Source organism: Aspergillus luchuensis, chromosome 5 (assembly GCF_016861625.1).
Source record: "Aspergillus luchuensis IFO 4308 DNA, chromosome 5, nearly complete sequence".
Taxonomy (NCBI): Eukaryota; Fungi; Ascomycota; class Eurotiomycetes; order Eurotiales; family Aspergillaceae; genus Aspergillus; species Aspergillus luchuensis.
In genome coordinates, this window is record NC_054853.1 from 1,177,748 (window position 1) to 1,205,726 (window position 27,979).

The following is a 27,979-nucleotide window of genomic DNA, read 5'->3' on the forward strand; positions in this document are numbered from 1 at the left end:
AAAGAACTGTACAAATTAGTTAAACACGCTTAGGCTTTCAAGAAGTTTAAGGCGCAGCTAAACTCTGGTATTATTTTTCGGCGGCTGCAGCGAGCTCAACACCTGCGAGAATCACATCGTACCCTCGAATCACACGAACAGAGCGATTCAATAAGAACCGGGTCTGGAGTGGGAAAGGTCGAGAAAGCTAAAAAGGTCAAGGCTGTCATTTAAGGGAGCTCCTCGCCGTAGGTGAAGGTCATCTGTAGGAGGCAGATTATACATTTCAGAAACTAAAGTCCCCCAGCCAAGGGACGTAGGTGCATCAGCCGCGATAATGGCCCGATTGTTCAGCCCGCGGGGCACCCATCCAGCTCACCCATAGAATGCCTGCGGAAATTACTGGAAGCAGTTAGGGCCTGAAGATGGTCATATCGGGCGAAGACATAACCCACTTCCCGACATGCGATCCAGAGGGAGGCTGGGACGGAGATTTGAGCAAGCCTTTTTGGTAGTGACGTATATTATCCGTGACCTAGAAGCGCGTTCAGTGGAGTCCACCAAATCCAGTTCTCGACACCTGACGACAAACCAACGGCGTTCTTGTAAGGGCATAAGGTAAATCTGTGTCTTCATGGAGGGGGGGGGTAAGCTAGCGTTGAAAGCAGGCTTTGCACGACAATCCGCACTCTCAGTAATTCTGTTCGATTCCACACTGTAGACCCGGTAGACTGAACGGTTGACTATGAGCCTGAGTGGGCTAAGAAACCTCTGGCCACAACATTTATGCCAGGCTCGTCTGACGTCAGTCGTAACATACGTATCTATGGTGTAATAACCCGCCCTGAGATAGAACACCACCGGGATGTCTTGCAGTTAAACTAGCTCAGTCATCCCGACGGCACTCTAAGTTGGATGCCACATACTACCTACTACCCATGACACTAGCAGCCGTAAACTAGAGGCTAGATATGTCGAGTGCATTGTTGACACACCGTTGTCATGTACGGTAGATGAGCCCTTTCCTATCTATATCATCGGTCAAGCAATCCAAGCCGCAACTCAGTCGTAATGTAAAATAGAAGCCATATTGTGCATGCACCTCAGCCCATAGAAAATTAGCGCTTCACCTAGTTCATGTCTTGGATAAGCTGCAGAGCACACTACAAGCTTGTCCAGCTGATTTTTAGCCCAGAAGACGAGCAGGATTAGACACGTTTGCTTCATTTTCATTTTAGAACCCAACTATACAATGACCATCCACTGAGCCTTCACAAGCTTTATCGCCGATTGAGAAGGAAGTAGAAGTTATCCCTGGCCCTGCTGTCACTCTGCAATACTCCGGTCATAGAGCAAGTTGTCGTCATGGCGGCGTATTTTTGAGTACCTCGCGTATATCAATGTCTCTGACCAGCACAAGCTCCCGGCTATTGACTGTGAAGATAGCATTGCCAACAATCTCCCTGGGATCCTCATTGTAGCCCTTGGTAAAGAATTAAATTGCTCCGGCATATCTTTCGGGGGTTTTGACGAGGTCTTCACGGGTTGGGTCTTTTTTCATTGCAGCATATCTTTAACCATGGTTACCAAGCGGGCTTCTACGCCGACGTATGTCGAGTTTCCTTTGCGCTCCATCAGTGGACATGTTCTTATAAATGCCGAGGGTATACCTTACCAGCATTTTCATGTGTTTCTTTGCACTCTACCTCTCTAACAAGCAAAGTGCGGGACTTTGAAGTACTCATGCCATCAATGGTACATGGTCCGGTCTTAGCATCCTGAAGGTCTGTCGTAGATGTTGATGGCGTCTCCATCGTATCACGAGTGTAAGTTGGTATAATCCCCCAAAGATTTATCAATAGACTGGGGTCGATGAGCTTCTGTATGGAAGAAAAGTTCAAGTACGCGTTAGATGAAGGTTGAAGGGTTATATTGTGTCCGAAGGGTCTCCTGACTCTCCTCCTTATCCTTACATCTCGTCATGTGATATGCCTTACTAATCGGGAACTGCGTCAAAGCAAAGCAAGGAAAGTTCTCTGAGACAGGCACTGCGAGACATAAGTATACAGTATCATTGGTAATGCTGGAGAGCTGTCCTACTGGGTTAGTCATTACATTCTATGATTCCCCAAAGGTAATGATGCAGGGCGGCGGGTACATCCCAGGGTGACTCGTACACTGCGCCCCCGGCTTCAAGTGGCCACGCAGAATACCATACCACCACTGTTCCATTACTGTCATCTATTTTCACTCTATGCCTGTTAATGGGAAATTATTACCCTCTCAACAAACTTAGAATCTCGTCAAAGCCCATGGTGGCCAACGCGCAATGTGCCTTTACCACCTTAACCGCAGAACCGAAATCTCCACGCTACCTCCGCATAGTCAAGTACGGGCCCCTAGAATATGAATATCTTGGAGAACAGTTTGTGGGGTTCATCCTTACATTCCCCCCCCCCCACCCCCAATTAACACCAGGTCATCATCGAGTGCGCTTTCAATCTTGCGCCGCAGCTCCTAACTTAGCCCCCTCGGCCGCGGGCCATGAATAAACACCAAGGACCACGGTTCCCGGCGCAACACGACCACACTGCTCATAGATAAGCTCTTAACGTATCATTGTCATCCTGCTCCTGTCATCTGGCTAAAGGGTGGAGAATACCGTGGCGCGTGGCTATATATGGTTGTTTCAAAGCCTAGGCTCACTCGGACATAGTACTTGGCGCATCTCACTGCGCTTTGCGTCTCCGAGATAATGTCCTACTTTAATTCGGGAGACAATCCATTTAAAAAAGCTCTTGAATGAAAAGGCATAAAGTGATCCCGAAAGGTCACTGGTCTATATTTGAGGAGCATTGATTACCTGGGGGAGCGATGGAATAGATGTATGCTAGTGAGTTCGGGAAAGAGCAGGATCTTTTCCTCGAAGGTATGCGGCACAAACAATCACTGTGCATATTGGACGCCCATGTATATCACACGAGCCGCTACTGCTCTAGGAAATAAGCTTCAGAAGAGACTCGGAGCACTTAGGCTGCATGCAAATGCATTCGGGATCCGTAAGCTCCAGACGAAAAGGCGCGGTGTTGTCGAGGGTAAACTCGAGCAATGGGCGAAGCAACAAGAAAGCTGCATCGCTGCATCTACTCAGCCATTGTCCATGCGATTCTTCGAGGAGATCTGCAAAATCACGAAATGTCTCATTTCTCGGATTTAACAGCCTAAAATAGTGTCAGACTTATGGGTATGTCAACATCGGCACTTACTAACGTGTTATCTGATATCTCCGACTCATGAGTGGGGTCCAAAGTGAGACCAAGGATTCCTGGACCGAACCGGTCGGTGAGTATATAGAGTCGCTGTCCCACTTTTCGGTAATGCTTGATGGCAACGTACTCCTGGGCATACACAGGACTCGTAGGACTTAGGTCGGGGAATAACTCCTTCATCATCGCTTGCGCTATCTTAGCATCATCTTTCCTGCTAGGGTTTCCTGCTCCCCGTTTCGGATGTTCGAAATCCGCAGATGTCATGTTTACATATCCCATGCTGTAACGGGTCCGAGAACCACCACATTGCTCGAAAAGTTCGAGAAGGTGATACCAACGGAGCAGTCGAAGGAGTGCATTTTTCTGGTTGAGCTCTTTAATCATCTCATATCTTCGCCTTTTCGTGACGTTCACGGCCAGGCGATGCGAATCAACCGTCTTCTGAGCTCTCGCACAGCACATCATCTCGCGCAGAGCCACTATCGATTGAGGACTAGCAATTGTTATCAAAAGGATGACAAGGTTCCCGAGCGAGCCCTTCTCAAGCCGAAGGGCCTTTGTCATTATAGCAGGGGAGAAATAGCTATATTCGGGCGGAGACATATTCTGAGCGGCACAGTGCTGTCTCTCTTGCAAGAGAATCTGCCGGGCAGCCTCACCATGCAAGATGGAGACATTAGTGCTTGCAGCCCTGCGCCTTCTCTTCGACGCAGGTGTTACCACGGATGTTTCACTGTCATTGTGGGGTTCTCTCGGGCGGCGTGCCACCTGACCCCCCTTTGGTGTTGACGGAGCATTCGGCCCATTCGAAATCCTCGCCATCGAGTCATGCTCGGCTTCAGTTTCAGTTCCATTGCGGCTCAGGTCTCCGTCCGATGACCATATTTCCTCTCGGAGAAATTGAGATAGGCTCTCTGTGACTGACTCCTTCTCTGTTACAATGCGCTCCGCATTTGATGAGAGAGGCGGGTCCTTGCTGCCTTGTTCCAGGAACCTGTGTATCATTGGGGAGACCTCAAGAGTCGTAGCGGACCGCTCGATAATTAGCACCGAAGGGTTAATCACTCCAGCGTTGAGAGCTAGTATCATCTTCGAAATAGATACGAGAGCTTCCACAGTAGCAGGTGAGACTGAAGGGAGTTCCTGAAACATTCTGTCGCCGCTCGTCTGGAAAAAAATCCTGACCGAACAGATTCAGTACAGTAATTGCATGCTAAACAGATGTAAGGCCATACCTTAGAATGACAACTACTGTTGATTTGATGTTCCAGGTATCAAGAAACACGGCTGCTATAATGGCATTTATCGCTTTGCGAAGAACCTCCGGCGAATCTGGCCCGGTGCGCTTATCGTAGTCTATGCAATTGTCGATACCAGTCCGCTTCGCGGCAGCATAGTATTTGCCTTTGTTCAGAAAAGCCTTTCTCAAATTTGCCGTACACTCTACAACACTATAAGTTTGTCCAAAAGTTTGAGTGACCAGGCGCCGCAGTTCTTCTTACCTCTACTGCCACCTATGAAGAATACTATGATAGCCAGAACAGAGTCAACCAGAGAGGCACCCAGTTGGGATAGTTTCCTATTCCCATCGTAGTTGTCCGGATTAGCACCTGCTGAGGTGCGAGCCAGACGTATCAAATGTTTAAGGGAGAAGGTATGGCCTATGATCTTTTCGAGTGTCTCGATTTTCGGCTCATGAGGGGTAGCCATGCTGGGTCAACACAGATATGAAATTCGATTTCTTGAAATCTAGCTGAAGTGCATATAACTTGAAGGCCAGATTGCTACTTGCTTTGCTTCGAAACGCCGAGGGATCGAGCAGGATTGGAGCCTCTATAGCACAGCATTTGAAACAGAGGAACATCGAAGTTGTTTCCGTTACCCGTGGGTGACGTGTAAGCTCTTAACACATAGATGAGATAATGAGCTACGGGCCGCCCGAAAGGTAGAAACCAAAGAAGAAAACTGCAAGAAAGGCCACAATATATGTGCGCCTCCGAGTTTGCCGCGACTAAAATAATTGTCGCATTAGGCATGATGACCCCAATGCACGTAGAAAGAATGGGAAAGGAATATAAAATCAGGGCTCGTGACTTGCAAAATAACCATCACACAATCCTGGTGAATATAATATCTTTTGTATCTCAAGTTAGATTGGATCGAAGGAACCAGGATAATAAACACGGGGATGGTTGATCTCTATATTGGAAAGATGAAGCCATTGCCGGTAAACCTTTACGAAGCTGAAAGTCACGCACCGTTGTTGCGGTTAGAACTAAATGGTGTAGAGCTGGAACTTTCTAACAATATCCACTGATGGACTCAATACAAATTATAATGGAGCATCAGGCCTCTATCCATAACAACACGCAGAGGAATACTGGCCTGTACAACAAGCCAGCTGCATGCAACGTCTCATATGAACGAGTAATGGTCATATGGAACCTTACAAGCGACGGTCTGTAGAGCAATGCGTTATGTGGCTTACATGAGGATAGCTTTGCAGATCACATGCGATTGTTCTGCGGCAAATAGAATGCGCGTATCAATATGCGAATCATTAATTCGTAATGGAAGATAGGAGATCCGTAATTATCCGAGCCTTGCATGGGAATTTCCCAGCTCAAGAATCTGGCCACGCCAGGCCTCATGCATCCACAATTCTCTGCAATGCTGCTCGAACCCAGCTTGTTTCTAGGAAGACGGCACCGGAAATAGCCTCAACAGTAGTTGCCATCAGCTTGTCAGAGACAAAATTGCCCTGGGAGGGATTCTTGCAATTGTACCGATGAAGACCCAGTTCGAACCCCCGCTGGGCAAGGTTCGTATTACTGGCAATGCGGGAGACCATTTGGTTGATTTGCTCTACAACGCAGGTAAAAGCAGCGAAAGTGGACAATATATTTGTTCCGGAAGTGCTGGTTGCGTACCGCGGCTTGCATGCCTAGCGCGACCTTCCCACTGTAAGAAAAGTTGAAGGGCTGAATCTCCAAATAAGAGCCATATCCTTATTACCATCTCGGCCAACTTAAGTAGTTGTGTTGAGAGAGGAGGAAAGAAGATTGAATACCGTACGTGGCTGGAAGCGAGATTTCAGTCCTACGCTTAAGCTCAACGAGTTCGTCTTGTTCAGTTTAGTCGCATTTGACGATACAACACCTCCGGCAGAAGCTGAGGAGCCAATTATGTTCTAGTACTGTTCTAAATACGGGAATAATCCACCCCGCCAGTAAAGCCTCGAGGATAAGAACTTTTTAGGTCATTCTACTTAGCGACCCGGTCTACGGAGTAGATCTCTCACTCATCGCGTACGACGCACACTGTTGGCTAGCTTATTCAACTAGCTATCAATTTCGTGCATGTCGTCGGTCGGTGCACATTGCCCATAGTTACCCCGCCGTTCAAAGCCCCCGTTTTCTAATTGATTGCACTTCAACACGCTGTACTGTCCGGATCCACTTAACAGGCAAGCGGCTCAATGTGTTCACGGTGTCTCGGTTCTTAGCTCTCGCTGGCCGCATTTGCTATCGGAGGGGTTTCGTTCTCGAGAGCCAGTAGTTTCCCCTGCAAGGCTGCCGTACCACGCTAGCCCTATTCGAGTGGTTAGGAAGACTTGGGTGCTTAATTTCCTATTCCGGAATCAGCTTATGATCGATTAATAGCTATTGTTATCTTTGGGAAGACTAGTATCCATCTGCCCAGAAGTAATGGAATGAGTTTTATCCTCCGTTGCCAAGTCAAATCACACGTTCAACACATTTCCTAAGCTTTTGGTAAAAAATTGGGGCGCGCCCTCTTCCATAGCAATCATGGTGATGTATAAAGCGGATACCACCGCTCATGAAGCCCTTAGAAGACATGAAGTCTTGTTAGCGACGGGAAGGTATAGTTGTTAGTCGGGTTGTACTCATTTTTTCTTTCACGTAACGAAAAGAGTCTGCTAATAGCAGACGAGGGCGCTCGAACCTCAAGCCTGGGTCATTGTAAATGATGCTCAAAAATATGTTATCTCTACGGTTCCTGCATTCTTATTCCTCTTCATGCCTGCGCATAGCCAGAACTCCGGAGCGAAGAATATCATGTAGGGGGAAGGAGGCATGGCGATGGACCAAACACGCTTGTTAAAAATTGCAGAGTGCTTTTGGATAACTGAGAAACCCATCACTCTCCTATTAATAAGACATGCTAACGTAACCAGCAATCGAGTCGGCCAGGTAAGCCAGTCGGCCACCTCTGTATCCCATACTAATCCAGCAAATTTTGAGCTGTAATACTACAGCCAAACATCATAAATTCAAATTTATCTGAGAGAACTGGCATAATAAGGTATATCTAAGCTTAGCTTATAAATCTTATAAAATAAATTATAATATATGTTCGAGTAAAATATATTACACTGTATTTTTGGTAATTCATTTAGAACTAGTATTATATATAATATGAATCCTATTATACTATCTATCTTTAATACTTAGTTTCTTGAAGTATATATATAGCTTTATCTAATATTTTATTATAATTGAGCCAACGGTGGCTGAGATATTGGAGTTTGATAAATGTTAGATTAGTATGGGATACAGAGGTGGCCGACTGGCTTACCTGGCCGACTCGCTTGCTGGTTACGTTACCGTTATTCCTTGCTTCACTTGTTTTCGGATAAGCCTATCCGATTCTGACCGAGTTGATCCGTGGAGCGTATCAAAGCAAGTCATCCTGGGAGTGGGTGGACAATATGTGATACCCCTTGCCGCGAATCCGACGTGACTGGATGTGATCGAATTTGTGTTTGTATACCGGAGATTCTGGCTCAAAACCTGGCACAACCTCTTTCAATATTCTTTTAGCCATATCAGCCTCCAAGTTGTACAGAGAATTTCCAGGTCGTCTGTTATGGCAGTCCCCATTGTTGTTCATGGCGAGAAATCCACTTGTAGATGGTGCAGAGGCTCTGCTACACTTATGAAAGAGAGGCATGGTGTAGTATCTGTGCAATCTTAACCGATATGCGATGTCTTGTGCGTCGCTTTCGATCAATGTGAAAGCCCAGTCTCTGAGGGATTCTGCAGGGGCTGTATCTACTGGTAGGCTTTTCCTGATCGCCAACGTCGAATAGCATCTCGAAACAGAACCAATGAGTCAGCACTTCCGATGCAAAGAGATCCTGGCAGATTTTGATGTTTAGACGATCGGCGCAGCCCATCATTTCTGCTTCAATACCTTCCGTATAAGACGATTCCGTCGGGGAGGACAGGCCATTCGAGCCGCATTTCCTTATTTCAGTTTCGAGGTATGACGCTAAGCGATTGTCTCCTGTCATATGAGAATGCTCCTTCCGCATGCTACTTTCCAATTTGTTAAACATATTTTAGCTGTCATCTAGCAAGCTAATTTGAGCCCCGCCAAAGACCACATCTGACGTCAATGGACGACCACTCGCTTCAGGTGCATCCGAGCCACTCTGCAGTTGAGCGACAATGTATCTCTCGCTTTCATTCGGCGCTTCTGACATACTAGTAAGCGTCTTCCCTAGAGTAGTTCCGACATCTTTCTCGAAAAGCGCGGGATTATTTCCAACGCTTTGGTCAATCATCAATTTAAGAAATTCCGTTAGCAAATAGGCAGAGAATAATCAGAGGCTAACCCAATGCTCCTATGATCTTCCATGTTTTAATATAGTTTTTTCTACTGTCAAGATGTACTGCCAAAGATCTCCGGAGGTGGATGTGACTCATTTGGGGCTACGTGGCGATGATTTAAGTAATGCAAAACAGGGGATACCCATTAGAGATAACCTTTCATGTAGGGCGAAGGAGTATCCTAATAGTAGCGGTTCACCATAAAACACCGAACATAGAGGAGTAGGCAACTCTTGCCCAGCATACATGAATCATGTGGCCAACAAGCTTACCTACGTGAGATATGATTCAACATTGCGATAAATTACTCGTGCTTCGGATAGTGGCATTGCTAATGTACTCACATATTGAGGTAAGCGATATTTGAACTAACTTATGGGCTGGCCCAAGTTATCTGTAAGGCAGCCCGTTACGACAGGCCGTTTGCTGCCCGAAAAGTCATCCACTGGCGAGACGCCCAATGGGCAAATGGCACTTGTCCCCTCAGACCCCCTATGGGTTGCGTTCGCTTCGAAGTGGGGCCTCCGCTTCGGTCAGCCAAGTTCTCAAGCTAGCATTAAATCAGCATTCCGGAACCGACGAGACTGCCGCGGAACTGTGTTTCTAGAGAAAGACCTGCACCACGCTATTCCCCTTCTGGTGAATAGATAGGCATGGTTCCTTAACTCCCTTTTGGGGAAATGGGCTATTAACTTCCTGTTCGATCAAGTCTGAACGCACTGAATCGAATTCGGTTTCGATACGTATGCTAGGATATCAATGTCGGAACTAGTCGAGCTCCTATTGTGAGTACCACCAGCCTTGATGCTAATCCCTACTTGGGTTGGCAGTTAATACCTGTGAGGCTGTGACACAGCGACGCCTAGACTCGGCACGTGATGAGAGGAGGTTGGTTCACCAGGTGACGAATCATCGACCTGGCTTCTTGTTTTTCTCAATGTTTGGTCCCAAATCCATCTCTGTGGCGGGAGTCGGCCAATACTCTCTGGCCTTTTGACTGGCAGCATTCATCCTAATTATTTTTGATGCGACCACTCCTTTGCATGAGGTGATTATATTGACAAACCGGTCGCTGGCAATATAGGCCTAGGCTGCGCCCCGTTGGCCCACCATTTGATTACGCCTTGTGGTCTCTCTTCGCCCCCTCCTCGATGGCCCCCTCCAGGCTGCTCACCTTAGAGGTAGAACGCAAGTTCAGCCGACTTGCCGTGCAGCCATTGACTCTTGCCGGAGGGCACCCGCCATTTCGAAGTCTGCGGTACTTGGGTTTACGCTCCATGCACGATATATACTACGATTTAGATGGCCTGCTATCCTCGAAAGGCATTTGGGTCCGCAAGAGGGACGGTGACTGGGAAGCCAAAATAAAAGATGGCGGAAATTTCCAGAATTCTAGGTTCATGGAGATGCGCAACCCAGAAGAAATCTCTCGTCACCTGCAACTTTATACGGGTATTAGCCAAACGGAACTCACCAACTTTGGACTACGGGAGTTGGCTTCCTTCACAACATTTCGGCAAAGCTGGGTCGTCGACGATGACTTCACAATTGTTCAAGACACCGTGGATTTCGACAATCACACGGTCGGGGAAGTTGAGCTGCAATGTACTCTCCCAAGGAGTCCTAGTTCTATCCGTACTACCGAGGAAGAACGCGCTCTGAGACTGGAGGAGATGGACTCCCGGATCCGCAGATTCATGACTCGTTATGCATGGGCATTTCATGTGGGTCAACCGAAGGGCAAACTTGCAGCATTCCTCGAGAGGATATCAAACTGAATCATCTGCACTCGCTTACACTGGACTGGGATAGACGGGTTATGCATGCGGACATTCTAATAGTAGGTAGAGACCGGAAACAAGTAAATGTATGTCAAGGTCGGCAGATTCAACCCTACGGAATGGCTCGACCGAACAAGTTGACCTCAGTCAAGTCTGCTTGCTCCGCACATATTGGTCTGAATATCATGGAGTTCATGCCAGGGCAGAAAACGAAAGAACCGAATGAATGGAAGGGGCATTTCACTGTATCCTTTCTCCATCCACGTCGAACGGCTTGTAGCTTCAGGGCCGACAACTGCGTGCCATTCCGCATGATCTTTCACGACGTCGGGGAACCACTCCTGTAGAACTTTGCCTCCCGTCCAGTCTCCCCCTCGCGCTAATGCTTCCGCTACTGCAGACAGAAAAATACCCAACCCCGTGGTTTTTCCGATAACATAGCGATGATCATTCGCAACCATCCCGTCTTCGGTTGCATAATAATATGCCAGGTAATTTGGCTCGTACGGCACCGGCGACATCGTGTCGGGCGAGGCTTCGTTGCCTCCAAATATATGCATGTCAGCCTCCAGAGCCGCTTCCGAAAGACCCGGGGTTGTTGAACTCCCATGTATGCTCTTTAGTGCTGCTTTGACGCAGTTTCCGATTCGTCCACGTTCACCAGCGGCACCATTCACCCCGTCCGTATCACCGGTGGGCTGAGAATTGACGCCGGACGAAACATCGAGCGGAAAGATCGTGAGGTTGAATTTCAGGTCGCAGCCAAATGAGAGCAGCTGTTCTCTAGCTTTCAAAAGTTTCGCGTACATGTCCTTGCGCATCGTAGATATCTTTACTCGATTGAGAGTCCCAATAACGTAGAGAACATTTACAACCCCCTGTCTTTCTTGTCGAGTTGGCAGCTGGTCGTAGCACAACCGGATTGCCCAGTTGGAAATGTCACGAGAATTTATTAATAGAAATTCGTCATGTTCCTCCATTCGGTGAAGTTCACATTTTGGAGTTCGGGTAATTCACGATGCCTGGAAATCCATTTCGTACGTTACTTCGAAATTTCCAACACCGCGCCCGATATTGGCGGTAAAAATCTACCCGACCGAAGCAAAGGCATTAGCAAAAGGATAATTAGGCGGGGGAAGTACATGCTAAGGTCCCTTTCACATTAAATCCGAATATATTGCTCAGAACGTGGGCCATTCTGCTGTTCAAGCATGCAGGCGGCGCTGACATTATTGTATATTTAAGTTGTTTCGTGAGCTGCTTCCAAGATATTTTAAAAGAGGTACGGAATAGCTCCAGCCCTTGAAGCACTTCTGCATGCAGAACACGAAAACATTGTTGGAGGCTTTACCAGGAGAGATTTTTTGCCTGATCCTGGACCATCTTCACCTCCCAGCGGTAAAAGAGATTTCGCGCGTGAGCAAGCTTCTCAGAGAGCGGTGTTTGCCATTTATCTTTGGCGATGTCATTCTGGACTTTACAGAAGAGAGCTTTACCCGCTTGGACAATGTCAGAGAATCCCGATTATGTCTTTTTGTCACGTCTCTAGGGTTTGAGTTAGGCAGAGCCAAAGCAGGTAATATTTCCTGTCGCAAAGAACATCAAGTGACGTGCTTGGGTAACAGCTGTGCCTAGTGCATTATACCACCGGCTTTCCCAATTTTGGGCCAGTGAGCACCGCCGGGGACGTGGTAAAACCCGCGGAGAGCATGCATATCACATTCCCTAATGCGGCCCTCTGGGTTGCGAATCAGTCCAGCATCGGCGACGCCGACATGCAGCGAGCCATCAATTTTCTAGTGTCTTTCCCTCGGTTACAGAAAGTAACAATCCTTATCCAGAAACAGGATGACGCAAGCGTACCACTCCAAGATCCACTAGGTTTATACACACTATGTCAGTACAGGAAGTACAATGTGACTCAGGTCTGTACCCTTGCCAGGGGTATCAGCAGCTCCAGGCAGCAAGGTCTCGACTTGAGAGGCATTTGCCTTTCCAACCTGTTTTACCCCGCTTTCTCGACCAATAGTGAGCGCAGCGAGCTGGCAGAGTGCCTTGAGCATCTCCTCCGGGATATTCCGTCCATACAGGTTGCTGGCGATGGCTTTCCAATCGAACTTCTCTGTCGGCGCAGCATCGGTCTCCAACAGCTCGACTTGAAATCTCTGAGGATGTCATTTGGCACGCTGAAAAGCTTCCTTCACACCAACTCTCAATCTGTCCGTATCTTGGAAATATTTGATGTGGTTCTCACTCAGATGCCTGATTGCGGACCACATTCTCTGCCAATAAAGCAACTTTTAACAAGAGGCTAGAGCAGCCGGTTTTGTTCAAGGGAGCTCATTCGCTGCGCTAGTGCAGTGAGCAAAATAATCCCCACAGCTCATTCGCTCGAACGATGTAGGCTATAAGACTCGAACCGTTGTCGGCTCGCCTCATTGGGGTCTAGTCGAGAGCAAGTTGACTACGAGGCGTGGCCTCCTTAGTAGTACCCTTGTCTTGAAAGCTCAAATGTACATCCGTCAAGAGAGGGGCCCATTCTCCTCTGCTTACTTGATTCATAAGCCAGCACCGCTCTTTGCGATAGCATAAGTAGCCACTCTTCATAGACGTCTGGATAGTCCACAGAATATATTGACCGAACTTGTCTCGGAAGGCCCCTTCTGACTCTCATACAAACCGACAATGAATAACACTAGCCATTGTTCACGCGAGGGCAGCAGCCGTTGTAAGCCTCATGAAGCAGTGGTTGTTGGTCTTTATGGAATATCAGGGGTGGGAAAATCATTTCTAATTGATCGACTGAAACGAGAACTGGGTGAAGAATTATTCAACTACCATGAAGGCTCCGCTGTTATTGCCGATATCGTACCTGGTGGACTTGAGGCCTTCCAGTCGCTAGAGGGAGGAGAAAAAGCCTGCTGGCGCAAGCAGGCCATTGAAACCATCAGAAGAACGTCAATCGAAACGGGAAAAATTGCCGTCGTCACCGGGCATTTTATGTTTTACTCTGAGCAAGGTGCCCTGGAAACGGTTCTCACAGAGAGCGACCTTAAGGTCTTCACACACATACTGTATCTGGATGAGCCCGCCAACGTAGTGTGGCAGCGGCGCCAGCAGGACACGAAAAAGTACAGGGTGGAGCTGCCTGTTCGCGCGATCCAGCAATGGATTGAGGCCGAGAAAACGTCTTTGCGTCAGCTTTGCTACGACCACAGTATCCTATTCTGTCTGGTGTTATCGGAAAATGTTGTTGGAATAAAGACTCTTTTGTTGGATTTTCAGAAGCACAACGAGACCCACAACTTGAGCGTAGCGATGGACTTTCTTGATGCTTCCTTGCGCTTTAGTCATACCAATTTGATCGACACTTTCCTAGTCCTGGACGGAGACAGAACCTTGACTGCTGAGGATACTGGAGACATGTTGTGGAGGGCATATAAACCCCGACAAAACGATATGACACCATTAAAGGTTATCTTCAGCAGCCATCTGAGATATTCATATGCCGCGTTCCGCCAGGTATCATTGCTCTATGAGCAGTCATTTGACGACGACGAATTTGATGAGATCTGTACGCGCGTGGCGTCTTCAGTCGAATTGTATCCCGAAATGCTTTCGTTACTACGCGATGCCCAATCTAAAGAGCATATTGGTGCAGTGATCGTGACCTGCGGATTGCGTGCAGTGTGGACTAAGATTCTCGATAAGATTGGTCTCTCTCGCAAGGTTGTCGTCATCGGAGGTGGTCGCATTTCAGACGGATTCGCTGTCACCCCTGGTGTGAAGGCGGCAATAGTGGACCGTCTCAAAGAAGTGTACTGCACGTATGTCTGGGCTTTCGGTGATAGCCCGCTCGATCTTGACATGCTGAGCAGAGCTGATGAAGCTATTGTTGTTGTGGGGGACGTTAGCACCAGAAGCCAATCAATGGAGACTGAACTAGCAATGGCTATCGATAGTGGTCGACTGCGCGCGCGCCAATTACTCCTACCGGAAGGGATACCATCACGCCTAGACGCCGAAAGGCTTCCTACAGTTCGACTGGAGTCACTGATGAGCTCAATTGACTTCCGATTCTGTGTGTCCCACAGTACGGATACAAATGCAGCCAAGCTATTAGCGACGGCTACGCGGGACGCCAGAATTAGTGGTCCTCTTCTCAGAGAAGCGCATCGACGCGTTGGATACTACTTATCAATAACCCACCTGTCTGACCTACTAGGCCTCGAGACGATTCAGATACCTCACGTGCAGGGGCATACTACTGACGGGTTCCAGCTCTTCCAAGAGTCGAGGACAGCAATAATAGCACTGATGCGGGGAGGGGAGCCAATGGCCTTCGGGGTTAGTGATGCATTTCCGAATGCGATGTTCCTACACGCTCGTTGTGCGGCGGACATTGAGGAAACACATTTGAAAGACAGGAACGCTGTCATACTTGTAGATTCAGTCATTAATACCGGAAAGTCTGTCTTGCAAATGGCGCAGCATATCCGTGAGATCAATACAGCCATCCAGATTGCGGTAGTCGCTGGTGTGGTTCAGAAGGAGGCTGTATCTGTTCGCAGTCCACTTCACGCTTTCGCGCGCGAGGGGAATTTCAACCTTGTTGCCCTTCGTCTCTCGGTCAACAAATACTCAGGCAGGGGCTCGACGGATACTGGAAACAGACTCTTCAGCACAGTACACTTGGCGTGATAGGGAATGGAGTGCATGGCGAGTCTCGCATTGGTGAGACGGAATGCAATATAATGTGCTAGTTTCTCTAATCGTAAAATCATGGCATTATATTGGTGACTGGCCCTTTCTGCCCTTTTTGTTCTATCACAGCGAGCCTTGGCACCACAGCGAGCTATAGCTGTTCATACTGCAATCGCCCAACAGCAGCTTTCGCCGACGGCTAGAAGACAGCAGGAAGCATCATTTCAAACGGAAATGCGAAAGAAGGTTGGACTTATGTACCAGCAGCAACTGCAACGCGTAGATAATCTGGAACAATGACAACCCCAGCTCGTGGCCCAGATGTCGTCGGGCGGAACGCAGGGTGCGGACTCCGACCACTCTGGGCAGATCTAAGCGGAATCCCAACAGCAAACAGCAAAGCCCAGCTGTCCAGTCAGCGCAGCATAATAGGGTGTCTGAAGTGGCGCAAACAGACCATGTGGTACACGAGCCGCAGGCGAGTTAGGCTCACCATGAAGGAGAACAGAATCAGGGCAGTCAGCGAGTCCCGCATAACCGGGTGTCGGGATCGTCAGGATCCAACCACATCCGAGTGTCCCGTCAGAATCACTATCAGAAAGACCCGGACCAAGCAATTCAGCCGACACCGAGCAATGGTACATCGCAATCGACGCAAACAAATGACGTTTCGGAAAGGATTCAGCACCAGGATTCGCAGCGTCCAGCCATAAAGCAGGAAGAAGAAAGCCAAAACGAGGAACAACAACGGCGTGCTCCCCAGCAAACTCGAGCCCGGAATAACCGGCGGAGAATCACCGACCAGTGCTTAAGGCAAGGAGGGGGGATTACCAGGAGCACCTCTGGGATTGTGCCTCCGCCATCAGAACATGAGCGCCGGCGAAAAGTCTCTCTTTTATCGGTTCTGCCGATGATAATGGAAGGATTGCAACAGACCCAGTTTTTCTCTCAGTCGAGGGTGACCAAGCAGGAATTAAATGGATCGAGAGATCCTTTGTGCGATGGCTATGGGGCTCTTTTCGCCTCCTCTTTCCCGTTTCTGTTGCTGGCGACCTATATAGGTACCTGGGAATTTTCGCTTACGGCCCTAATGGCGCAGGCTGGTGAGAAGATGAGACTTTACCAACAGCAGAAAGCGAGCCAGTAGCACCGAGTTTCGTAGTGTTTCAGAAAGCTGTGTGCAGCTGACTAGATATAATGGGAAGTAGAGGTTGGCTCTGGATAGCAGATGGACTAATGAGACGTGTTGTATGCCTCTGAGGCTCGACCGGAGTTTAATGGCAGGAAGTAGATAAGAAAGGGGGGGTTCCTTTATCTGCCTATCAATCCATGATATTGTATGTATGATGAAGCAACTTCTAATAGACAGATTCTCTGAACCCACTGACACCTATACGGAATGAAATCACGTAGTTTACAATCATCGATCGAGCGCATTGTCCTGACACTGGAAATTAATCAGTAAACCAGAATGACATAGAGAATCAAGTCCATACTCACCGTCTGCCAACACATCTCATTATCCCGTAGCAGTTCCTGATGACTTTCCAGCTCCACGACCTGAATCCATATCTGCTCTGGCTTACACCAAAGACACATGCCATCTCCGCTTTCGGTACAGTAGCCAGTATATGCGTAACTGCCACAATCGTCATACATCTCTTCGCTGCCAAGCGCCTGAGTACTACCTGTACCAGTTTTGGGACTAGGGTGAAGATTGGTTCGATGTCGCTTCATCGAGTAGAGGAATGGTCTGCGTACTAATGCCTGCATAAAACCAGGGCGTTATCGTTGTCTTTCACCCAGGAATGATTGAGCCTTGATGCCCGATAGGTCGACTATCCATCCGGGAGGCAGGTAATGGGATCGTGAATATCTGCGTCCTCGAAGGCTTGAATCAAATTGATCTCGGTGACTTCAGAATTGCCGAGTCCGAGGGTTATATTGTTGCGGATGGTTCTTTCGAAGAGTCGTGGTTTCGTTGATAAGGACTATCGGTTGGTAAGGGTTGTAGAATCTCTCTAGTAAGATATCACGGTTGTCTTTGCGCAGCCGGATGGATTGACAAAGGTGACGAATTGGCCACTCTCGAATTTGACGTCGAGGTCCGTGAAAAGAAGTGTATCCTGTAATGGATAGGGAAAACGTTAATGAAACCCAATGTCGGCTTCAGTGCGTGTACACAAAGACCATAGTTGAGCCTTAACAGCCCGAGCATGCTCTCACTCGACCTCCTTCGGACGCAGATCCTGCATGCTGTATGCAGATGCTATCGCTTGGGCGACGTGTGATGCAAAGCTGAAGGACTGCCCGGTAGAGTTTTCGCCTTGAATAGTTCGCAAACTAGAGAAGTATTCTGTCGGCTGGCACTTTTTGTATGCGGGACCTTGGCCAACGTACCTGCCAACATTGTCAATGATCGCCTACGCCTGAAGCATGGATTCGATCATGGGAGGAACTTACCAGAAGATGATTTCCATTGCGCAGTTCGACACTATCAGGAGAGGCGAAGACTAGGGTGGCGTATCCGAACCTTCGAAACGCCTTTATTTGGTGGTCTCGCTGGAGTCTAAAATATCTTTAGATTGAGTAATATGTCAACCTTCGTTTCCTCACAGAGCTCGACCAATATGCGGAGAATATGAATAGCAACACTGAATCATTCAACTGCTTTTAGTTCCCTCCAGAAACTAAGACCTTGCGCTTGTCATTGGCGAAAACCACCCTGGGTCTGATATCGACGATACCGTTCGACAACGTAATTGATGGAGTCGACCACGAAGACTCGAATGCGCTGGAGCAACAGCCTGAAGCAGTATTCAAGATCGACAATTGTAGTCTTTTGTTGTAAATGGACGCGGGGTGGGTACCAGAGCGCTGCTGTTCACTCCTCACTTGCTAACTTGAGCCAGATCAAAAACATCGTGGCAATCGCACATGCTCTTGCTGAGGCGGATGCCAGCCAAGTAATCTCCGAGCACTTGAGCTAGCTGTGAAATCGAATAAAGATTTTCGAAGGAGTCCGGTCAACGGGGGATGGTTGATGGGATGTATCTCTAGCTGCAAAGCCTGGGAAGGTCGTGTGGATAATTTCGCCGCCCAAGCCTGCTGTGCAGTCGCACTCTTGCAACATGTAGGGTTCGTGTTGCAAAATGTGTATTAGTACTCGGTGTAAGTTAAAGCTACGACGTCTTGTGGCGGAATGCTTTGCAACGTTTCCGAAAACACTGTTACAAGCTTAAGGTACTGCCGTGTTGCGGAATTTCCACCCTTTCCAAGCCGGTTTTATATTTCATCGCTCTGACGCAGCGAGTTTGCCGCGTATTCGCAGAAACGGATTCAAGGGCCCTGGGGCGCTTCAACCATTTCACATCCTCCAGGTCAATGACAACCAAGCGGCCACTCAGGTCATCCCACAGCATATTACGCCACTCACTGTCGCAGTGGATTATTCCACGCGACCGGAGCGTGGTCAGAGCTCTGTCGCGCTCTTGGTGAAAGAAGCGGGAGTTCCCATCATGGATGGCATGCTGAAGCCGCGTTCCAGACCAGCTCAAGATCATCATCTGCGCCATTATTTTGCCGTGGTACCAATATGCAACGCGAGGCTTAAAGTCCCTAAGACAGACAGGGATGTATTGTCCCTGCAAGTTCCGGACCCGGTGGTAATTGTCCACTTCCGTTTGAAGGCGATGCTGCTTCTCCACAGTTGTTGCTTTCATGATCACCGTGTATCCACGGGAAAGGAGGGTGGCTTTAATGAGATATCCTGTCCGACCACACACGTGTAGCTGTTCGAATCCAAGCTCCCGACCTCGGGCCAGTTGACGATGGAGCTGACGTGTGAACTCCTGCGGTCCGATGGAGTGTCTTGGACCACCGTGGAGTTTCCAGTTGGGGCAACTTTTATCCAGTGGTTCTCGGTTAGCCAAGTCGCGGATGCACGCGATGGTGCAGTATGGTCGCGTAAAATGTCCGTCTTTCAAAAAGTTTTTTTATTGCTCTGCCCGGCGCGTATCCTTTCCCTTCCCCTCGGTTGTTGCCTAGGTCGCTCGGTCGGCTGCGCGACGTTGCTGCGGCAGATGGCGAATGCGAATACTGCTCAGTGCCGCTGCCTTCAATGGACGAATGCTTCGGTGTAGATGCGCCTGGTTGACAACGAGCGCGAGCGCGTGTGTTGTACATTTTCCGAACTCGTTTCCAGTGGGAGGGCCAATAACTAGACGCCTGTGGGTCTTTACGGGAGGCTTCGGAAATCTCGCTCAACACGTCGAATTCGACCTTGCGAGTTGATAGGTTGTCGTATGCCACACCGTGCTATTTTGGAGTCCGAGGTTCGACGGCCAGGGCTTGAAAAGCGAACGCAAGCACCTGATCGATAGCAGTCCAGTGGAGGCGCAATTCACCGTCGCCCTGAAAATCCGCCTGCACATCTTCATGCGGGATACACAATAACTATGGAACAATGGTGGCATCATCCTTTCGAAGGGTGGAGGGAAACCAAAACCTCCCCCTGTGCAGATGTAGTCGTATCGAACGCCACTGTCCTTCATGTATAAGAATATCTGAGTGACCATAGCGGCGACGAGGCGAGTCGGCATAAAATCCAAAGGTGTCGCCTTCCTGTTCAATGACATTCCGAGTCAGATCCATCGGTGTATACCCGCCACCCCACCAATTCAGGGATCGTCACTTTGTGCGGCGCTTCGAACTCCACTGCATAAACAGGTATTGCCGTTCATCCGCCACAAGGTGCACGCAGAACTGGTCGTCGCGCGGTGCCACCCCTCTTCTGACTCTGCGCGGCTCCTCGTCCCCTTCCTCAACATCATCCAAGCGTCGTGTTCGCCGGTCGTGACAGTGTCCGCGCGTCCTCAAGAATCATTTGCTCCAGGCTGTGCTCCAGCGAAGTTTCCGACGGGTTTGTGCGATCGTAGAAGGTGACTCGGCCTTAGATGCCAAAATCACGTTGAAAGTGTCCATCGTCTCGCAACGCCTCAATGACCTTTTCGACAAAGTTGTCTACCGTGTCTCGGCCAATATTCCGAAGAGACGCTCTAAATAGACCGGCCTGTTCTGGATATCCGTAACGTCATCGATCTGGGTATCAGAAGGGGACAGTGAGCGAGAGGGAAAGGTAGCGGTGCGGTCGAACTTCCCCAGATTTCCTAATAGTTGGGGGAAGTCAAGCCACGGGACGATGTGCTTGGCGTAGATGATCCCTGATCTGCCTCAACTTGGATACAGTAGCTTGGGACAGAGAATTATGGCAGCGATCAAGAAGGCAAAATAATGTGTTGGGTTGCACTCCGTTCTACCGCTTCTTGTGCTAGTCTCTCTTCCTCCTTGCGGCGCTCTGCCGCTTTTCGCAGCCTTTGTTGTTCTTCGATTTGACATCACCATTCGGTTATCGTTTCCTCCATCTCTGTTTGAAACGAGCACTCAGTAGATGATCGAGTATAATTCTAACTCAACAACGTTTGGGGGTGTTGTTTGGCGGGCGCGGGGAACAGAGTGCTGGAGAGAATGCGTGTCTGGTTTGTTTACCAGCTTACTCACCATTCCATTATTGCCTCAGGCATCAATGCATGTCAGTCTCAGACCCATTCGTCCCCGCAGAATGCGCCGGCTCGATGATACCTAAATACGCTATGTAGTAGTTATAAAGTTCGATCCTTCTTATTTTTGGTAAATGGAATCACCGTAGCGGGACGACTCTTGATTGCGTCACTCTCGATACCCACAATCCGTTTAATATAAGCACTGTGGAGGATGCTTCCGTTGTACGATCTTGCTGAGCTGAATTATACAATCAAACACTAGTCAGCGAGAACCTTTTCCAAACACCATTAATTGGCTCACCTCTCTCGTTGACTGCCCGTTTGCGTGACGATGCTACTGGATGGTTGTCTTTGAGGGTTCGACACGACATAGTCATTACCCATTGGATCTCATCGACAAGTGGAGAAAAGTCCATATTTCCCCGTCTATTATACACCGCGAGTTGCTTTCGTACTGTGGATGCCGTCAAGTATTTGCTATCGCTGTATATTCGACAAACAAATCGTTCCATGTTATCCCTTGGGATTGCGAGGTGCGGCCTACACTTTGTCAGTAGATGACCATTAAAAGGGGACAGACCGGAGACGCCTATGTACCAATTGTTCTCATGATAGAGGCCATTGGTAGTTGAAATTGCGATACAAGATTTGGCCGTTTTGTTGGAATCGAATTATCATAAAGACGTCGATGATGGGTGTTCTGGGCGCTGGAGGACACCTTCGCGCATATTTCTCGCCAGCTTGCGCAGAGTAGACGTCAGATTATATCGTCTGTCAATCGGCTATATCCGCAAGAATTGTCCCTCTTTGTCGGTACCGTGCATCAGAGGTTCAGAATTACCTTTGGCAGTACAGAAATCGTCCTATAGGAGCGGTCAGCGATGTTGTTGGCTTCTCAAGCAAACCACAACCGCACTCCCACTTGAACATCGTGCGAGCAGATCGTATCATCATTTCGTTTCCCTGGCTCACCAGATTACTTGTGTTCAACGGCCATATCCATAGCATCTGGGTGATTGCCGTGATCATGTCCCAGGGCAGAGCGCACAATCGTCGTACGGGTCATACAATCAGCCCATATCCCTCTCCAACATGCTTCAAATAATAGCAAGTCTGGGTACTGTATCGGGGCCGTGGTTGAGGTGGACGCACGGAAAGGGAGACGCAACCCATCACGCGTGATCGTTAGGAGAAACACTGGTCTACATTAATCCGATATTACTCACCCGCTTCCCGTCAAATGACGGAGCCGAGCTGAAGGCAGCGAAGCAACACCGAATTGGATGTCCCTTTGAAGTCGGCGTCTCTGAATCCCATAAGCCCTCTTGGGAGAAGAAACGAAATATATTCCAGACCTGGATGGTGGAGGATGTATCCTGCCCAACCTTTAAAAACCAAAAATAAAATCCCATAACAACTTGGTCGCTTACCTGTAGTAGCACCTCCTCAACCGCAGCAATTTTTTCTTTCGTGGCAACAAGTCAAAACGAGCACTTGTTGTCATTTGGTGTGTAATGTACGCAGGCTTCCTGCAACTCCCACTTCAGCAGAGTAGTATCAGTAAGTGGACTCGGGGGTACAGTATTATTGAAACACCTTCTGGCCCAACAATGCCCTATCCTCACTGGGCCTGGAGATGTTAACTCGGCCTCAAATCGGGAGGTCAGCTTTCTAACTCCAGTAAGAAGATTAGCGAAGCGTAGAACATGAAAAGTCATATCGAATGGCAATTTTGTATAACACTTTGAGACACAGAATGGTTAGGAGACAATATACTGTAGCACGAAAGCTGGCTGTCCTTGAGCGGCCCACGAAAGTGACTTTATAGACCACGCACTTCGATGCCAAGCGTGACGCTCTATTACCTGATTAGGAACACTATACTAGCCGGGCAATTTTACAGCTATCAATGTCCCGCAACTTCTCATGGCACATACCCGTTCCAAAGAAGATGGTTCAATGGAATACCTGAAATGCCCACCCCGCGAACTTTTTCACCACTTTTCCACCGGCTCCTCCTGCCCTTTCCCTTGGTCTGCAGGACATCCAAATCCCCGGGCCCGGGTTTTGTTAGACCGCGATCCGGCTTCCCAAAAGGCTTCCACCACAATTTGAATGAGAAAGAGATGGTCGTCTACACGTCCGACTAACCGTGAGGGCATATGATGATGTTGGTCAATGGAAAAGCAGATTGAAACCCGTCAAAACGAGCGGGCATTTTATCCCCTGACATGACCGTTCGTGTACAAGCGAGGGAAACCGTGGTTTCGGTCGCACACAGCCTTAGCTGGTCATTTTTAGAAACCCGTACTTCGTTTGAATCATAAACCTACCTTTTTCTCACCCAGTTGAATTACAAATCATCCGACTGAACGTTATGACTATGCCGAGTCACTTGAGATGAGGAGAGTTTGGGAGGCCAATCAGTGCCTCCTTGGAAAACATGCGCATCAGTGGCGTTGATTTGAAAGGCCGATATTTGACGGTGACTGCCGAGCACGGGCGCTTCTAACAAGAGCTTCTCCCCCAAGGCCCGGCCATCTAACTGTGCTAACCTAGACCAGTACTGTAGCAGGCCATGGCAGAGGATCACGTTCGTTTATGACTGGTCTCGCGTCATGTGGTCAAAAATTCATCCATCATCAACAGTCAATGCAACATCCTCTTATCTGACCGAGCCAGCTATGCATGAACTTCATTGTCTAAAGCAATAAAATAACCTTAAATAGAAGCAACGCAGGTCATGTACTCAGAAGTTGGTGACATAGGTGCTGTAATAGCACGGACTATCATAGCTGAAAGCAACATGACTACTCATGTTAGTATGTGATTAAACTCAGAAAATGCAGAGTCGGGCATTTCCATTGCTATGAGCACAACCGCCTGGCCCTCAAGATAGCAGTAACCACCAAGGCAAAGCACAGCGACAACTTTCTCTGTTCTCCAACGAACAGGCTCTCGGTGACTGAGATATACCGTCTTGAGCACACGGCACCAGCCAGTATGTTGCCACCAGTAGCCTCTGTTTACCATGGCTGCTGGTGCTGGTCGGCCAGGTTGCATGGAGACGTTCCGCGGTTTCCCATCTCAAGACGGAATATTGACCCTTTCGTTTTGGCCCTATCCATCCGTAAAGTAATCGAGTATGGCGGTGTCTAATTCTTTACCCCCATGCCAAGGGCAGTATCTCAAAATTAAATGCTTGGGACATATGTCAAATTCTCATTGGTGATGGCAGAAGCGCAGCTAACGTAGCACTAAGGATTACCCCGCTCAATAAAACAGTGCGGTTGTCCTCTCTCGCCTGCTTTGCAATGATTCTTCCTCGTCTCTGCTACAGCTGAGACCTGTTCTTGTTCCACGGCACTAAGCGTGATACATAATCATGATTCGCACATCTAAAGGAAGAGAGAACTTGGGTTGGAATCATGATCCCGTGTAATCGCTCGACCGACAGTGAAAGCCGTGGACCTCGGACTAGCAGCGCATACTACGAATCCCGCTTCTCAAGTCAACATGGTAGGCACGAAACATGGACTAGTCAGTTAAACTTCCCTTCAAACAAAATAGCGACACTAAGATAAGTTGACTTTGCATCGAAGAGCTGAATCACGTTGCCAAAGGCGGGGTTGAAACGCTGTCATCGTCAGAAGATAGGCTGAGCCATACTAACCCACAATCAAAGGCTTAAAATTTAGTGGAGATACTGGGCACAGCGACGCTGACAATTGTAGTATCGAGAACTACCAAAAAAATGTTCCACAACCCAGAGACGCGATAACGATTGCTAGCCGTCATGTCTCCGTTAGCGCTGTAGTGTGATATTTTCTACCTTCAAAGTGAATATTGTCAGTTTCCTCCATCGATATTTCAATGAGTCATGAGCAACTGGCGATCAACACGCCCAATTGGATACGTAGCAGCATCGGTCTCAGCCTAAGCTGACAGGCCACTTACTATGCCACCCAAGAAGCATATTGGATCATGAATCATGCATGCCAGGAGCAATAGGGGCCACGGAAGGAAGACTGTCAGGCAAGCGAGAGGGTCTCTGAATTTTCCCTACAAACCTTTCTGATCCCCTGTGATAAACGGTCAATGCAGTTTAAAGAATCCATACGAAATCTACTATCACCGAAGACACGATTGATAATACCATCAAATACTGCGCTCTACCAGACCACCTCACCACATTGGGGGCTGAAATTCACAACCCCTCATCTCGTTTATGCATCTTCCACCCGCCTGCTCCGTGCAAAAGGCAAAATGCCTGATTAATCATAGCTCATTGCCGACTGCTTAGCTGCACCATGTCACATTCAGAAATTGCCTTGTAACATTCCAACAACGCTCACAGGGACCACCGAGTCATTAAGACCTGCGTTGGAACGATACAACATCGGATAAAGATATGCAGGAAACGACCAGACCAGAAAGCTTCCGACCCAGAGAAAACCAAATATCCGTTCACCGCGGGACGCCGTCCAATTTCGAGACGGCCCGCCACAACGAAGTATAACAGAGTAGGCATTGACTGCCAGATCTTCCAAAATTAAACCGAAGGCCTGCGTGCAGAAGAACTGCACAGCCCCGGAGCTAGATGGCGATAGCCCCGATGATAAGTCAATAAGAAAGTGCATGAAAGCTGAGGTTGCAAACACCGTTACAACTTTGGTATATCGATCGGCGAGCGTCCAGGGCTGGAAGCGAAAAATATCGCTTGCAAAAAATCGAGAGATGGCCCGAAATTTGTGGGAATTTAATTGGTGCCACACGCGACTATTCCGGTATTAGTTCAATACCAATAAAGAAAAGAACAGAGTTAGAGGGGTGTTTACCTCCACAGTCTTCGCAGACTATACGCATCCGACAAGGTTCCGTACAAAGGAGGCCAGTCCTGCGGTTTACTCCACCTCGCAAGAACGCTGGTGAATGCGAAGAGATAATAGAAACCACCCTGACTGGCCAATAAGCCTATGCCAGCTGCAATGCCTGAAACGACTCGAATGACAATCTCTTCCGCACTGATTTTGGAGATCCTCCGAAACAACGGCACACGAGATGCAACGAGGAAGCGAGATCCCACTTCAGGATCGCCCATCGAGCCGAGCACATCGAGGCCCAGGTAACTGAGGAGGATAATTCCCGCAGATCGACGGAGAAATGCGGCTCGGTCGCAGGTGATCGCCTCAGGAACATGGTTCACTTGCTCAGGCGTTCCAATGCATCGCGCATTGAAGGCCGCCCAGATACCAAACCGTACACGGGCCACCCAGGTTGAATTTAGCGGCTCGGGCGATTTCGCCGCGGAGGGGTCAACAAATTCCCACCGCGTCAACAAACCTATGTCGATATAATGAAGCAGTAACATGACCGAATAACCACCTGCCAGGCTGGCCCATGGTGTCCGAACGAAGTATCCCAATGCAGTGGAGATACAATGGCCAGTACATAGTGCGACAACCACCAATGCGCCAGGCCTCATGCTTGACGGGGCCGGGGTGAAGCCCAGTGTGGTCACCACCACGGCAGTTTGAAGGGCAATTGATAAGAAAGGATTCAAGGGCATCCTCTATACTCTAATGCTGGTCTTGGGGGGTTGTAGCTGTCGCAAGGTTGTAGCGGACAAAGCAGGGAGCCAAAGAATATCTTATAGGTCAAGGGAAAGATCAGAAATTTGTAAATAGGGGGAAAAGAAGATGGCTATGTACCTTTGGCCCAACCAAACAAAGGAGCAGGGAAGCTTGGACACCTAGTGGCCTAAAGTTGGGGCTTATAACAGAGTAAGGGGGGAACCCTTGCACCTACCACACCCTGGTCCAGTCTACATGGTGATTGGGGTAGTTACGGTACAGTCTTTGCCTACTGCAAGATTTTGACAGAACATAAAGTACACCATAAGGCTTGCGTTATTAAGTTTTAATAGCCAGGACATCGGAGTTGCACAAGCAACGTCCCTTTCATTTTGATTAGTGCTCACTCCAGACCCCACCCGTCGATCAATTACCCTACCCGTCGCACCTGCAACAGTAATACATAGTTTCACCGTCATGAACTCGGTGCAAAAGATTGAAATAGCCTAACTAGTGTATCTGAATCATTCTGCGCAACTGGAATTCTATGAATCATTTTTAAACTTTCATCCCGACTTTTTTTTCGAAATTAATCCACCAGATTGCCTATCGGAGAGTATGTTTCTCTAAGCCTTAGTGACAGTCCATTGGCTTCCCTATATGACCTCTGCAACAGACTTATCTTAGGGCTGTGTGCTGCTGATGCAGCTATGATCCAATTACGGACAAAAGTGGCCACATAAAGCCTACAAGGCACCACCATTACCGCCAGACATGTCCTTATAGTTTGCTTGCCTTGATAAGGAATCGCTTGGGTGAGACGTGACTATTGCAATACTATTGTCGATGACAAATACATTACTCGTGAGTCACTCAGGGGCCTAGTGGTCAGGGAGAGGAGTGCTAGCTTGAGAATGGGAGCAGGTAGTAAGGTGCGGGGAGAGATGGGAGTGCAAAAGAAAATGGACCGGGTGTCCGACTTCCTAGATTGTATGTACAATAGTCTGTCAACTGAGATGGACATCTTCACAATCTGCCCCCTGTCGAGGAGGAAAACCTTAGCTAACATTGCAACTGGGCTAGTCAGCTTTAGAATTGCTTGGGATTTCAGGGTCGCATCTCTTACGGATAGGACGGCTCGCCAGCCTACAGCGGGGCGGCCGTCCGACTCGCATGTGGCCCCGTCTCTCTATCAGGTCCTTGGACTCTCATGCTACAGTAACAGCAGCCCAGGGGCAGCATCGGCTTTGTGCTTTCGGAAGTGATTCTTGGCGACTCCCGTCGTAGCGTGTTCGCATTGGAAGGCGTGAATCGAGATCCGCCACGGGTTGCTTAGCAATACTGTACAAGGCTATGGCCATTTTGATTGAGTAAACCCATATCCCTCTGCTAGGAATGTGAGATTTCCGCCGGTGCCAGCCCGCCGGTGGCAGCAACGGGTTATCTTGGGGGCTGCGAGGGAGGTCATCCAGGACC

At 48.6% G+C, this 27,979-nt stretch overlaps 11 protein-coding genes across 11 annotated transcripts; 3 read left to right on the forward strand and 8 right to left on the reverse strand.

Annotated features, from left to right (window-relative positions):
• Positions 1-1,536: 1,536 nt before the first annotated feature.
• On the reverse strand, positions 1,537-1,793 carry AKAW2_50418A (uncharacterized protein; the record flags this gene model as incomplete). Its single annotated transcript, XM_041690234.1, has 2 exons — positions 1,537-1,601; positions 1,655-1,793. The coding sequence occupies 2 exons, from the start codon at positions 1,791-1,793 to the stop codon at positions 1,537-1,539; spliced, it is 204 nt and encodes a 67-aa protein (XP_041543839.1).
• Positions 1,794-2,974: 1,181 nt separating this feature from the next.
• AKAW2_50419A (uncharacterized protein) lies at positions 2,975-4,958 on the reverse strand (the record flags this gene model as incomplete). Its single annotated transcript, XM_041690236.1, has 4 exons — positions 2,975-3,200; positions 3,250-4,428; positions 4,484-4,691; positions 4,751-4,958. The coding sequence occupies 4 exons, from the start codon at positions 4,956-4,958 to the stop codon at positions 2,975-2,977; spliced, it is 1,821 nt and encodes a 606-aa protein (XP_041543840.1).
• A 937-nt stretch (positions 4,959-5,895) lies between these two features.
• On the reverse strand, positions 5,896-6,099 carry AKAW2_50420A (uncharacterized protein; the record flags this gene model as incomplete). The annotated part of the gene is made up of 1 exon (XM_041690237.1): positions 5,896-6,099. The coding sequence occupies one exon, from the start codon at positions 6,097-6,099 to the stop codon at positions 5,896-5,898; it is 204 nt and encodes a 67-aa protein (XP_041543841.1).
• A 3,544-nt stretch (positions 6,100-9,643) lies between these two features.
• AKAW2_50421S (thiamine-triphosphatase) lies at positions 9,644-10,662 on the forward strand (the record flags this gene model as incomplete). The annotated part of the gene is made up of 2 exons (XM_041690238.1): positions 9,644-9,669; positions 9,969-10,662. 2 exons carry the CDS (start codon positions 9,644-9,646, stop codon positions 10,660-10,662), a joined length of 720 nt encoding a protein of 239 aa, XP_041543842.1.
• Positions 10,663-10,808: 146 nt separating this feature from the next.
• On the reverse strand, positions 10,809-11,645 carry AKAW2_50422A (uncharacterized protein; the record flags this gene model as incomplete). Its single annotated transcript, XM_041690239.1, has 1 exon — positions 10,809-11,645. The coding sequence occupies one exon, from the start codon at positions 11,643-11,645 to the stop codon at positions 10,809-10,811; it is 837 nt and encodes a 278-aa protein (XP_041543843.1).
• Positions 11,646-11,982: 337 nt separating this feature from the next.
• AKAW2_50423S (uncharacterized protein) lies at positions 11,983-12,980 on the forward strand (the record flags this gene model as incomplete). Its single annotated transcript, XM_041690240.1, has 2 exons — positions 11,983-12,241; positions 12,301-12,980. The coding sequence occupies 2 exons, from the start codon at positions 11,983-11,985 to the stop codon at positions 12,978-12,980; spliced, it is 939 nt and encodes a 312-aa protein (XP_041543844.1).
• Positions 12,981-13,350: 370 nt separating this feature from the next.
• On the forward strand, positions 13,351-15,366 carry AKAW2_50424S (uncharacterized protein; the record flags this gene model as incomplete). Its single annotated transcript, XM_041690241.1, has 1 exon — positions 13,351-15,366. The coding sequence occupies one exon, from the start codon at positions 13,351-13,353 to the stop codon at positions 15,364-15,366; it is 2,016 nt and encodes a 671-aa protein (XP_041543845.1).
• A 1,423-nt stretch (positions 15,367-16,789) lies between these two features.
• On the reverse strand, positions 16,790-17,142 carry AKAW2_50425A (uncharacterized protein; the record flags this gene model as incomplete). Its single annotated transcript, XM_041690242.1, has 2 exons — positions 16,790-16,816; positions 16,870-17,142. The coding sequence occupies 2 exons, from the start codon at positions 17,140-17,142 to the stop codon at positions 16,790-16,792; spliced, it is 300 nt and encodes a 99-aa protein (XP_041543846.1).
• Positions 17,143-17,591: 449 nt separating this feature from the next.
• Positions 17,592-17,849, reverse strand: AKAW2_50426A (uncharacterized protein; the record flags this gene model as incomplete). The annotated part of the gene is made up of 2 exons (XM_041690243.1): positions 17,592-17,769; positions 17,833-17,849. The coding sequence occupies 2 exons, from the start codon at positions 17,847-17,849 to the stop codon at positions 17,592-17,594; spliced, it is 195 nt and encodes a 64-aa protein (XP_041543847.1).
• A 750-nt stretch (positions 17,850-18,599) lies between these two features.
• AKAW2_50427A (uncharacterized protein) lies at positions 18,600-19,091 on the reverse strand (the record flags this gene model as incomplete). The annotated part of the gene is made up of 1 exon (XM_041690244.1): positions 18,600-19,091. The coding sequence occupies one exon, from the start codon at positions 19,089-19,091 to the stop codon at positions 18,600-18,602; it is 492 nt and encodes a 163-aa protein (XP_041543848.1).
• Positions 19,092-25,764: 6,673 nt separating this feature from the next.
• On the reverse strand, positions 25,765-26,499 carry AKAW2_50428A (uncharacterized protein; the record flags this gene model as incomplete). The annotated part of the gene is made up of 1 exon (XM_041690245.1): positions 25,765-26,499. The coding sequence occupies one exon, from the start codon at positions 26,497-26,499 to the stop codon at positions 25,765-25,767; it is 735 nt and encodes a 244-aa protein (XP_041543849.1).
• Positions 26,500-27,979: the final 1,480 nt, after the last annotated feature.